The 13,283-nt window shown below is 37.4% G+C and overlaps 2 protein-coding genes across 2 annotated transcripts; one reads left to right on the top strand and one right to left on the bottom strand.

Moving 5' to 3' along the window:
* The first annotated feature begins 641 nt into the window (after nt 1-641).
* On the top strand, nt 642-1,670 carry LOC129939371 (exosome complex component RRP4). Its single transcript, XM_056047357.1, has one exon. It carries the CDS (start codon nt 735-737, stop codon nt 1,629-1,631), a length of 897 nt encoding a protein of 298 aa, XP_055903332.1. The 5' UTR covers nt 642-734; the 3' UTR covers nt 1,632-1,670.
* A 5,568-nt stretch (nt 1,671-7,238) lies between these two features.
* LOC129942006 (kanadaptin) lies at nt 7,239-9,835 on the bottom strand. The gene is made up of 3 exons (XM_056050798.1): nt 8,744-9,835; nt 8,548-8,684; nt 7,239-8,475 (listed from the first exon to the last, which is right to left on the bottom strand). Exons 1-3 carry the CDS (start codon nt 9,729-9,731, stop codon nt 7,576-7,578), a joined length of 2,025 nt encoding a protein of 674 aa, XP_055906773.1. The 5' UTR covers nt 9,732-9,835; the 3' UTR covers nt 7,239-7,575.
* Between the last annotated feature and the right edge of the window lie 3,448 nt (nt 9,836-13,283).

Genomic DNA, 13,283 nt, shown 5'->3' with positions numbered 1-13,283 from the left:
CCATACACATAATAACCAAGTAACCACAAAACGTATGAATACGAACCACCTAACCACTGCAATGACATGCATTAACCGTCAATACTGAAAACTAAACACGGACATAAAACAAAGTTTCATTCACATGCAACTTAACAATTCAACCAACTTAAACGACAATATACCAAACCCAGATCTCTTCCGGAACGCATCCATTGCTTTCCCATGGAATTTCTCTCCACTGAGTTATGGAGAGTTTCCATGGAGACCAACAATGAGGCAAGTGACAGCTACAACACAAAATAAACAACATCCAACGAGTCAACAAGTTTTGGGTAAGTACGAGATTTATTTGTTTCTTATTTAACTATTCTTTTTTTTTATTTTACTACCTTAGGATTGAGGATGCGGTTAATGGAAGGCATCCACAACAAGTTGAACCTTTATACTGTAGGTAAAGTCGGAATAACTTTATGCCTTAGATAATACAATTCACTGATTTTCTCTAGTGGAAAGTATTTTACATTTTCTTGTAAATCGAAGTCATTGTAACCTTCCTTTTGTTGTAATCATTGTGAATGATTATTTTGTTGACATGTGACTGTTGTCGGCACCTATGACAGTTGACACTTTGACGTTTCTTCTTTCTATCCTAACCTCAACTTGACTTATTTGCAAACAAAAATAAAAATCGTGTTTATACAAATTTTCATTACAATTTTCTTATAATTTTTTTAACAAAGAATTGACTTAAAATGTCTAAAAACAATGTAAACATACGTTTAGCAATCGATCGAGTGAACATGAGTTTACTTTCTCAAAATGAGAACCGAATACCTCGATTGTTTACCCCAGGAGAGGTGGTGACTGCTCAACAAGGTTTCATGAAGGGACACGGCACCTATGTCGAAGGAGAAGACATCAAGGCATCTGTTGCTGGAGTCATGGAACAGGTGAACAAATTGATATCCATCAAACCTCTCAAGAGTCGATATGTTGGAGAAATCGGCGATGTCGTTGTGGCTCGCATCACAGAAGTTCAACAAAAACGCTGGAAGGTTGACACAAATTCCCGCCTAGATTCAGTTTTGCTTCTATCTTCAGTGAATCTACCCGGTGGAGAACTGCGTCGTCGAGGAGCTGAAGATGAGCAAATGATGCGCAAATACTTACAGGAAGGCGACCTCATCTCAGCCGAAGTACAAAACATCTACGACGAAGGAACTCTATCGTTGTACACTCGTTCTCTAAAATATGGAAAACTATCACAAGGAATTCTCGTCAAAGTTTTCCCCTCTCTGGTCAAAAGGCGGAAGACTCATTTTCATAATCTGCCTTGTGGAGCATCGATTATATTGGGCAATAATGGATTTATTTGGATATCACCAACTGTCAATTCGGAAGTAGAAGGCGATGGTGGTTTTACTCAGAATCTGGACGATGTAGTTCCACGAGCCGATCGAGAGGTCATTGCTCGGCTACGCAATTGTATCTTGGCTCTGTCACAATGCAAAATGGTTCTATTCGATACGAGTATATTGTATGCTTACGAGGAGAGTTTAAAATATGAAGTTCATGAGTTGTTAAACCAGGAGGCTATCTTTGATGTGGCTTTTCTAACACAACATCGGCTGCGTCTGCAAGAAGAATAATGGATAATAATAAATTGTTACTTTTATTTACTAAAAACTTTTTCTTTAGTGTTTTTTTTTGGAATTGAATTTGAAATAGAACTAGATATGACAAGAGATGAAGGGATAAGAGTAGTTTTCAATGGGTTTAAGCCTGATAACTACAAAGTACCTTAATCCTGGGCCAATTCTAAAAAAGCAAAACAAAAACCATCTTTCCTTTTTCTGTAACGCTTGTGATGTTTTAATTTGTTCTTACAGCTAGTGTGCCCAGGGCTCTTCCCTGTCTCCGACACTCTTTCTCATTTTTAACTAATGATCTCTTGTCTGAAGAATAAATTTATCTGCTTCGCTAACGGCAGTTCCCTCAGTTTCATATTAGTTATCCTGTCCGGATGTGAAACTATAAGAAGAAAACATGAGGTGCATATTCATTATATTCATACCTTGAGAACGTTGCTAAAAGGGAAATACAAAATAACGTACAATTTAATGTGTTGAAAAATCATAGTTGTATATATTGTCTTTAAGGCTGAATTATGCAACTTAACTTTTTTCAATGGGTGCGACTTTTATTAAGGAAACTGAACATCTTGAAATTCTCGGTCCTATGTAATTGCAAGAAGTTTTTCTCCCTCTCTTATGTGGCGGTTATCTTTTAAGAACAACTTTCATCTCTTTGCTTTAGCTCCAGTAACTTATTGAGGACTCTTGGACAGTATTAAACAGGACGTTTAAAATAATTAGTGAAAATAACATTGGTGACTTATTTACATTCCTTAAAAACCGTCGTTTAGAGACAGCAAGCTAGAGATCAAGTAAGCTGATGGTAGCACCCTGTGCTGTAGCGCCAACAAAAGTAAATAAATAAAATATACAACTTATTTGGTCTTATTTCTGAGCTTAACCGTTCCTCACGGTAAATCTTGTAATGTTGCTACTTAATTCATTTTGCATTTAAGGGTTGAAAAGTTTAAGCGTAATTCCTTCAGCAATGATTATAACAAAACCACTGAGCTGCATTTCCGTCGAACATATTTTCGTTCTTTGATCGTACAACGCGAATGTGTATCAAATCCGAATTATCTTGTTGAAATATCGAAGCTAACAATAAAATTCCAAGAGCGCATGAACCTCAAACCGAAGGCTGCAAAGACGAAAGTAGATACATTATAGTAGAACTGTGGACAATATTAAGGATATGGAAGGACCACTTCCGCAGATTGTATAACTTCGAGGAAGAACCGAGAATTTTGCTGTCAGCCATAATGATCCATTCAATATAAACGACGAAAGCCAACAATCCCATCCTCCCGAATTAGACGAAGTAAAAATTGCCATATGTTAGCTGAAGTCTAACAAAGTCGCTGGAGCAGTTGGCTTAAAATTCTAGCTTTTCAAAGCAATTAAGATAATTTAGTTAGGAGCATGCACCAACTTATCTATAAACTATAGTCGGAAGAAAACATTCGCTATGAATGGAATCTACATCATGTTTGCGCAATACTGAAAAACGAGACCCTCTAAACTGCACCAACTACATATAGACGAATCAGTCTCTTAAAAATCGCTTACAAAATCTTCTCTGCCTTAAAATGAGACCGTCTTAGGTTTATCGTCAACAACAACCTGATAGGTCCTTATCAGTGTGGCTTTAGAATAGGAAAGGCCACAGTCGATCAAATATTTACATTAGGTACGACAGATCCTGGAATAATTCCAAGATGACCATGGATAATTCGCGCTGCTCCATAAAGGTTGGAAATAACTTAACAAAAAATATTGATGTCAAATATTGAACAGTGCAAATATCCCGCGATTAAATTAGAGGCATATCTTTTAAAAATCAAAATACGAGTATTTATTTGCTGATGACTTTGTGAGTACTGGGGCAGACAAAATGGATTTAGTGTTTAATGAAGTCAAAATAAAGACATGCTGTCTTCGATAAATGACCTTTAACACCGATGTCTCATCAAATGAAGTATAACTCGTCCTAACCTTTGTTTCTCTGGGCTAAGAAAGCAATTGGACAGTAAAGGCCTCTCTCGAGCAAATAAAGTCTTGATATATAAGACTCTAATTATCCCCGTTCTTCTATACGGTGCAGAAGATTGGACTTTGAGAAGCTCAAAATGTGTTGGGTATGAGTCAAACGTAGGCATAACTTCGGTAAAACGTTCCTTCAGCTGATTTGTGTGAGATCTTAGCAATTGGTTTCGTCGATTTGTTTGAATTAGAACGTTCTACAACACTTGGCATATTCTTTCGATAATCACACCTGAACTTCAAAACATTTTGTTACGTTAGAATGTTTTTGCAAATACTTTATCACCTGCTTTGAAGTACCTTGTCTTCGCATCGTGTTTTGTTGTTGAATGCTAGTTCCATGGATAAATTCTTCACTTTTTCTGTTGTTGTTTTCGGTTTCAATAAATCCAAAGGAGTTGAACGTTTTCTACCGATAAAATATTCAGACGGTGATTTGCCCTCAGAATACAAGCAAGTTTGCTTTATCATCCGTGGAGTACTCGGTATATGATTTAGCTAGAGCTCTTTTTATGATGTCAACAAAGCGCTCAGCTTGCCCATTGGACTGCGGGTGGTATAGTGGTGTTCTGATATGCTGAATTCCTCTTTCATCACAAATTTTTTTAAAATTGGAGCTGCTAAACTGTGTACCGTTGTCAGACACAACAGTTTTTGGCTGACCATATCTGCTCACAAATTTGTGTAGTTGATTTATTATTTCAGTTGTTGTTACTGTCGTTATTTGTGCTACTTCCGGCCATTTGGAATAAGAATCTACCATTACTAAGTAATATTTACCTCGAACTGGTCCACCGATGTCTATGTGAATCCTCTCCAAGGTTTCATGTGGTACTGGCCATGAACTGAGTTCTGTTTTTGTCGGAGATTTTGCAACGGATGCACAATTTTGACACTGTTTGACATGGTTCTCGATGTCTGTATCGATTTTGGGCCAGTAAACGTATGATCGTTTGATGACCTCTGTGTAGCTGTTTCAGGATCCTTCGTTGAGAAATAGGAACAATAACTCTATCTAATGTCATAAGGCAGTTATCTACTATGGGGGTGGTTTCTTGACGGTTGAAAAATGGAACGACATCTAAAGGAAGGTTCTTAGAAGACTTTGGCCAACCATTGTCAATGCAATTGAACAATTTGAGAAGCGTAGTGTCTTTGTTTATTTCTTTTCGTACCATGTTGAGTGTGATTGGCAGGTGAACAATGTTGTCTTCAAGAATAGTTTTTATTTCACTTTCGATTTGTGCCACTATGAAATCTTCTTCGATCTGTTGCTTTTGTCCATCGATGAGTCTTGACAGAACATCAACATTTCCAAATTCCTTTGTAGAAACATGTTATAGGTACTTTGGAAATCATAGCTCATAAGAACGAGAGCCCATCTTTGCAACCGGTTGGCGGTATGTGTAGGAATACCCTTTTTTGATCCAAATATCTTGAGGAGCGGTTTATGATCCGTAAACAGAGGCAAGACCCTCTTTCTCAATTTGGCTATAACGCTTCTCTGAAAGTGTGAGTGCGCATGGTATGTTACTTTTTCTGTTCCATCAGACATTTTGTGGAAGATTTGAGCACCGATGCCAACCATTGAAGCGTCTGCTGCTACGAAGATTTGAATTGTTGGATCGTAGGGCGTAAGCAATAGGTCGGAAAGCAGAATTTCTTTAAATTTCACATATGTCGGTTCATTCCCAGTTAGTGTCTGCTTTCAGCATTACATCGAGCTGATGTCGAAGCTGTCTCATGCTAGAAATTAATTTTCCATAATAATTCACTCTACCCAGGAAATAACGTAATTGAAAAATGTTGGTTGGTCTTGGCATACGTTGAATAGAATCGATTTTTGCTGGATCTGGACGAATTCCACTGGCATCAATTATGTGCCCGAGATATTTGATGGATTTCTTGAATAATTCACATTTTGACCAGTTTGAAGTCTTAGCAAACATTTGACATTTTTTTGACAAATTTTCGGTCCGAAGTTTAGTTGCCAACACAATGTATGGTGCTATGTGGACTTGATTTTATAACATTATGTCTGAAGGCTTGCTTTTTGTTGCTCTCGAATTTGTTGGTAGCATTTTTGGGCTTTGCTGTGTTGAGCCTTGAGGTGTTATGTGAATCCCTTTTGATTGTTTCTGGAAACATGCACAATAGCCATCCTTATGCTCTTGCTTGTTACAAATGTTGCACTTGTGTTGTGTATATGTACAGTCTTTGACAAAATGCATGGCACCAAATTGCAAACATGGTCTTCTTGGAGTGTCGATACGTTTATGTTGTAGGTACTTGTGAATTTTGATGATCACTTTGGCTGATGCTGTTGCTGGAAAATTGATTGCGAGTGCCTTTTATAGAAGAAACACTTTTCACAATCGAAATTCGCTGAGTTTCTTAAATTAATTTTTCCAGTGTTATTTCGGCATCTGCATCAAGCATCGAAAGTAACTTGCTACGAATGTCATTATAAGTGGATGAATCAAAACCAATTATAAAGATCAAGCACTTAAATTGATTCGTCGACATAGCTGCATGCTTAAAATGCTTTGTTACTTTGCCTGCATAGGCAATAAAATATTCAGCATCATTTTTCGTGATTTGTAAATATTTGTAGCAAATGCTGAACAGCGATTCTTTTGTGTCAAAAAGTTTCTTGAGTTCTGTGACTGTGTCCTCAAATTGAAGTTCTTGTGGTTTTCTTGGCAAGATGCAATCTGCATACCGCTCATAAACTTGTTGACTAAGCCTACATATCAACAACCGTACTTTAGAATCGTCTGGAAGCGTTTTTGCATCCTCTTTTAAATGCACTTCGTAGCGACCGTACCAATGTGAAAAAGTGCCGAATTTTTAGGCTCATATCTAAAGTCGTGTATGCTTTTTCCAATTACATCCATTAATGCTTCTTGTTGTCCAGCTTGAAATTGTTTCTGTGGTACCTGTGCAATTTAGTTGGTGGAGTTTTCCATTAGTTTGGTGAGCTTTTCGATTAGATATTGTTGGAGCTCGGCGGCCTCCTGCTGCTGCACTAAAAGCTTACCAACCACTGAGTGATGTAGACATTTTTTTTATGTTAAGCGTGCAATTACTTTGAAATCCTCGTCGCCACTTTGTTAAGTTTTTAAAGTCATTAAAAATAAGTTTCTATGTTAGTAATTTTCTAATAATAATAATAAAATCCTCAAATGTTTTATTATTTGATAATATAAAGTGCGTCCCTAACTTAAACTTGAGTAATATCTATGATTAGGGCTCTGGTAACAAAGGTTTTAAATAAGTTCCTAAACAATTTCTCTGTAACAGGGAGTTAAGCTTTCAAACTTTTCCCTTTAAGTAGTTTTTATTCCTCCAATAGAAACAACTTTTACAAAAAGGGTACAAGTCCGTAGAATTTATCTTCTTCTTTCCAAAGGTTTGAGATCAATTTAAGCACACCTCCACATATAAAAGATTAAACCTACTTAAGTTCCTCAAATCAAAAGAACATACAATTAGAGTTCTTGAGAGAGTATTAAGCTTGTATTGATTGTTTTCAAAGTAAGAAGAAGCTTGAAAAAAAAGCTTCAAAGTAACATAAAGTTTGAAGGAAAAGGATTAATTTTAGTTTTTATTATTTTTCTGAATATAGTAAATTTGTGTACTACCCACAACTACCAACAATTTTGGTAAAGCAGCAACATTAATAATTACATCTTTTATATAATAATACTTAAAAATCTATTTGATCAAAAATAGTCAATGCAAATTTTGTGTAAGAGGGTTATTCATAAAGTGTTAAAGGAGAAAGCTTGATTAATTATTTCGATCAACAATTTCATTGACTTTATTATTATTGCTTTTACTTTTATAACACAGTATGTAAAAGTTGTGCAGGAAGGTGCATAATAATTTCTATAAAAAAATATACACACACTTTTTAGTATCCAAACTTGTCATTTAGCGACGTTATTCCATCGCCGGATTGATTCTCTGGTGGAACCCATTTGGAATATTTTTCTGTGTCCTCGTATTCGCCTTGATCTTCGATGTCGACGTTTTCACGTTTTCCCCTTATTCTCTGTCGCTGGCGTTTTCTCTTTACTGCTTGAGCAGCTTCTTCTTCTACTTCTGTTGATTCCACCTCCTGGCATGGAGTTGGGTTTTTTTCTTCTTCGGTCTTTTCCTCTTTTCCTTCTGCCTTTTCATCCTCCTTATATTCTTCTTGAATCACTTTCGGTGATGGTATCGACTGGTCTGGAATAAATGCTGGACCATATAATCTTTCAGATTTCTTTTCTTCTTCTTCCGAGTCGTTTGGAAGATTGTTATCCGTTGGTTCCTTTCTCTTGATCGCAGTATTTTCAGTTGATTTTTCTTCTTCTTCCTCCTCCTCTTCGACTTCTTCTTCATCTGATTTGAGTTCTTTTTCAAATGCTGCTGCCACAGAAGCTGCCGAGCCTTCCTTAGGCGGTAATCTCAAAGGTTTAAGTGCTTTATATGAAAATTGATTGCGTTTTCCAACCATTGGCAATTGTCTCGTCTTCTTTGCAGGTTCTGCATCTGTGGACATAATTGCTGGGAGATCAATAGGTTTGGCGATTTGAATTAATCTTTTTATTTTGTTATGATCAATTATTAATTGTTTCTCTTCCATTTGTAATTTCCATAGATCAGACTTTTCCAAAGCTGCAGTGTCAGTTAGTTTTTCCATGAATGTGTCAAGATCTTCTATTTGTTGATTTTTGGCTTCCTTCATTTGTCTGGCAAGTTGTTGATATTCCTCAATTTTGGTTTTAACTTCGGAAAGCTTTTTCTCAATCTCTGTTTCTTGAATGAGCTATGAAAAGAAATATATCTTGAGTTTTTTTAAAAACTTCAAAACCTAGAAGAAACTCAATTACGAACTTACTAAATCATCATACGTGAGTGTGACACTTGTGCTTGGATTTGACTTCCGCATCTTCTTTCGTTCAACGTCCCCGGTTCGATCAAAGAAGTCGTCTTCATCGTCAGAATCTGCTTTTACAATTTTTCGTTTCAAAGGCTCTTTAGGAGAAATTGGAAGAATGAGAAATCAAATAAAATCCAAATTTGTAATCACTTACCATGATTTGCCTGCCTAAGGACACCATGTCTGTCGAGAATTCTGCACGCCTCCAATGCGCACTGCACCACACAGTCCTTCTTCTTTCCTTTGTGACAAACCTCGGCAACAATTTGCTTTCCATTCAAATCGTCCACAGGCAATTCGATACGACAAACAAAGCTTCCAACGGACATCTCATCGCATTTGTACTCCAGATCGAGTCCTTCTCGTTCAAAATACCCTCGAAGTGTTTTCTTGGGGTCATCAAGAAAGAGCTCCTCATTATTGGTACTTGCATAGGGATTCACTGACAAATCGGTTTCCTCGTCAGCATCCTCTCCCATTCCCCAGGTAATGTCCTCTCTTTCCATAGCTTCCAACTGAACTGAAGCATTAACTTTTTTCTGCTCATCGGCATTGATGCGCATCTGCTTGAGTTCAGTCACTGACATCTCGGACTCGGGTTCCTGATCGAAATCCGGCCCCTGGAGGATGTAACTCCTCATACTAGCACCTAACCTTAACATATGACCCACTTTCACCCGGATATACGCTTTTGGCGGGATTCTCATTTTATTGAGGAACGTCCCGTGCGTGCTGCCCAAATCATAAATATACCAACCCTCTTCGACGTTCTTCTTATTTTCGGCGGTATCATCACTTTCCAACTTCGGTCGATATTGGAAAATCGCATGAAATCTGGACACAGTGGGATGAGCCATTTCGATGTCGTTACCGGGAGACCGTCCGAATACCCAGAATGGTTTTTCTTGCAAATTTTTCACCTCATCAATAATTTGTCCTGTTTTAAGGACTTCGAATTTGTATTCGTTCTCTTCGGGGGGGCAAGCTGACCATTTTGGCTCTACATAGGGACAAGTAGGTGTAGGTTTTGTTTGCGGTTTATCGTCAGTGGTCTTGCTTTGAGGCTGTTCGACGGTTTGATTATCTTCCGCGGGCTTGGGGAAATGTTTTGGAATCGCATTCGGAACTTTAAATTCGTCCATGTTTTGGGCAAAACCGATTAGTTTACAAATATAGAATTTTGGGAAATGGACGTTTGTAAACAAAAACTTTTTCTATATATCTAAATTCTAGGAAAATAGCCAACTTGCTGTCAGCGTGACGTTTGATTTGTATTTTATAACGTTGAAAGAAAGATGGCGCTTTTTTATAAGCTGTGGTCGTTACAAGAAATCGCAGAAAGAGGGAGTAGGCATCTCTAGGTAGAATTTAAAATATTAAATATGTGCTTAACGGTAGCTTGAATTATATCGATATTGAGGTTCTCAAATTGCAATATTAATGATATAGAACTATAATTTTAAAGCTTGATGACAAACTAGATATGATGAACTGCTAGTCTATTCATATTTCCATATGAAATTACATTTCAAAGTGATAAACTTATTTAGCTGTGCTTGCTTTGTAGATTTAGGAAAATAATTATTGATTTTGACTGCCATTTGTTGTTTCTTTGCTTAGAAACGTTTTTTTGTCAAGGGAACTAACAACATCTATTTTAAAGTTCAAAACATCTTTACTTACTTAAGGTGGCGCTACAGTCCGGGGCGGAACTGGGCCTCAACCCACATGCGTCTCCAGCCAGCTGGATCCCTAGCTAGCTGTCTCCAGATTCGCACGCCAAGTTGGTTGAGGTCCTCTGCCACCTGGGTCGCGGTCTTCCTCTACTGCGCTGTCCATCGGGATTGGATTCGAAGACCTTCCGGGCTGGAGCGTTGATGTCCATCCGCTCTACATGACCTAGCCATCTAAGCCTTTGGACTTTAATTCTGCTAACTAGGTCAGTACAGCCCGTACTGTTTGTCGTTATATCTTCTCCTCCATTCTCCATCTATGCGTACGGGACCAAAAATCACCCGAAGAATTTTTCTCTCGAAGCATCCTAAGACGCTCTCATCTTTCTTTGACAGGGTCCAGGCCTCAGCGCCATAAATGAGAACCGGGATGATGAGTGTCTTATAGATGGTGATTTTAGATGCTCGAGAGAGGACTTTACTTCTCAATTGCCTTCTAAGTCCAAAGAAGCAGCGATTTGCAAGAGTTATTCTTCGTTTGATTTCAGCGCTGGTGTCGTTGTCTGTGTTAATAGCGGTGCCTAGGAAGACAAAGCCCTTACAACTACCTCAAAGTTATAGCTGTCCATGGTGACGTTTTGTCCAAGACGTCGTTGTTCAGTGTCCTTTTTTGATGACAGCATATACTTGGTCTTGCCCTCATTGACCACTTAACCCATCTTCTTCGCTTCCGTCGCAATGCTCAAAAACGCTCCACTGACATCACGCTTTGATCTTCCAACTATGTCAATATCATCTGCGTATCCGAGTAATTAGATGGACCTTTGGAAGATTGTGCCTCTAGTATTGACGGTTGAGTTTTGCACAATTCTTGCCAGAACGATGTCGAAGGAGTTGCATGGCAGTGCATCGCCTTGTCTAAAACCTTTTTTGACATCAAATGCATCTGTAAGATCTTTTCTGACCTTGATAAAGCAGCGTGCATTCTCAAGTTCAAAAGCTTTTCCATATATCCGCAAAGCCACTAGTAGTCCATATCTAGTAGGTTAATGACTGTTGGTCTTATAACTAGCTGCGTTAAGAGGTTTGATTTATTTATTTAAGGCAAGATGGAATTGATCAGATTTTTTAAAAAGTGGGAGTGAAAATTGTACTGAAAAATTATACGTAATTACGTAATCTAGAACCCTTTCAAAAAATATACCCATTTGTATGAACTATAATAGTTAGAAAAGAGTGGGAGCGCGTAAAAGTGTAATACGATTCTCATTTTATCAGACTCGGCGTTGCACTATTAATGGATCGGAAAATGTACAGCAAGTTGGCTTTTCCTAAAACAAAAGAGTCTCGATCCCTTACTGTATGCACAGCAATATATTTTTAATTTGTTAGTGACTTTCTTGTACCAAAAAATATAGACAATTTTTTTTGGAAAAATAAATATACAGAGTTTTTGTCAATTTTTCTTCACATACTCATAAAAACATACATAAATAGCCAACTTCATGTTGATTCCACTTTTCTCTTTAGGGACTTGAGCTCTGCTAACAAAAGCGGAAAACTTGGCATTGCGTTTTTGACACTTGATACTCGCGCTTATTTATTTCTTTTTTACTTTATATTTTTTTTGTGCAAAACCATTGACCATTCAGTTCTCCTTAATCTGGTATTAAGTATTTTAAAAGTAACTAAAATTATTTCCGTTTATTATTTCGCCTGGTTCCTAAAGGCGTTATCAATGAATGAATTGAATCTCTTAATGACCAGGTAATAGCTATAAACCAACCACTTCACCGGTTTGTGATTTGCTATGGTCGTTTTGACACTAAATGTATGAAAACACTTGGGACCAGAATACGTCTAAAGAAGGAAGCAGTTCCAACCGTTTTTCCTCAAATGCATCAACAAAATGTAAGATAAACCATTGATAATATTCTATATCATCGACATGGACAGGGGTTTCACCAGAAAACTTATGGCAGAAATTCGCTTCATTGAAGAGTTTTTCACAACTTTTATATTTGCACAAATAAATTGGCACGGATAGTGTCTGAAGTCTGAATACTATAAAATTAAATAGCAAATGTCAAACAAGAAACAAAAAACAAGTATCGTTTTTCTTCAACAAATGATTGTTGGTGTCATTACTTTCTATATCAGTAAAAGTTCTTCTGAACTAAATGATAACAGATGTCACTTGATTCGATTGAAGTTGTTCTTAGCGATTTTTCTTTTATATTGTACTCGCCCTCAAGTGGATTTATACCCATTATAATAATTATACACAACGCGAGTAATTAGGAAGGGAGGATAGGATTTGAACGGAGATACCGATGCACATTGGTCTTGAATGCTTGCGCATTGTAATGAGTGGGAAATATTTAGTCTGGTAAAGAATTCCACATTCGTGTAGTGCGACTAAAAAAAGAATCTCTGTACTTTACAGTACAACCGAAATTGGGCTCAAGGGTAAACTGATGGGCATTCCTAAAAAAACGAGTATTATGGTTGAATTGTTTGAGGGGAGGAATGCAACAGGCTATTTCATTAGAGCAAATGCTTATGGTAAAATAATGAGAGACATGACACCTTACGACGGTGCTAGAGAGATGCAAAAGTTTCAGTTAGACATAGGTCTTCTATCATTTTTAAAACTCTCTTTTGAATTCTGTCCAAGAGACTCAAGTGGGTTAAAGGAGCACCTGCCCAAATATAGGAATTGTACTCAAGTTTTGGACGAATATAGCCCTATTAAATTATAGCCAGATCAGAAGGGGTAAAAACCTTCTTGCATCGTTGGAGAATTCCTAAACATTTTTGGCGATGTCAAATACGTGATCACTCCACAACAAGTGGTTTGTAATGCACATACCTAGGACTGATATAGCTGTTCAGTCTGCTCGATGGAAGTACAACTCATGGATAGTATCATTGGGGCAGGGTTACGCTTTTGAGACAGCCTTGAGTTTTCGAAGCATTAAATTTCACGCGGTTTTTAATTCCCCATTGAACAATGCTGTC

Source organism: Eupeodes corollae, chromosome 1, assembly GCF_945859685.1.
Source record: "Eupeodes corollae chromosome 1, idEupCoro1.1, whole genome shotgun sequence".
NCBI lineage: Eukaryota > Metazoa > Arthropoda > Insecta > Diptera > Syrphidae > Eupeodes > Eupeodes corollae.
The sequence above is the reverse complement of the archived record's forward strand: the minus strand, read 5'-3'. Positions and strand labels throughout refer to the sequence as shown.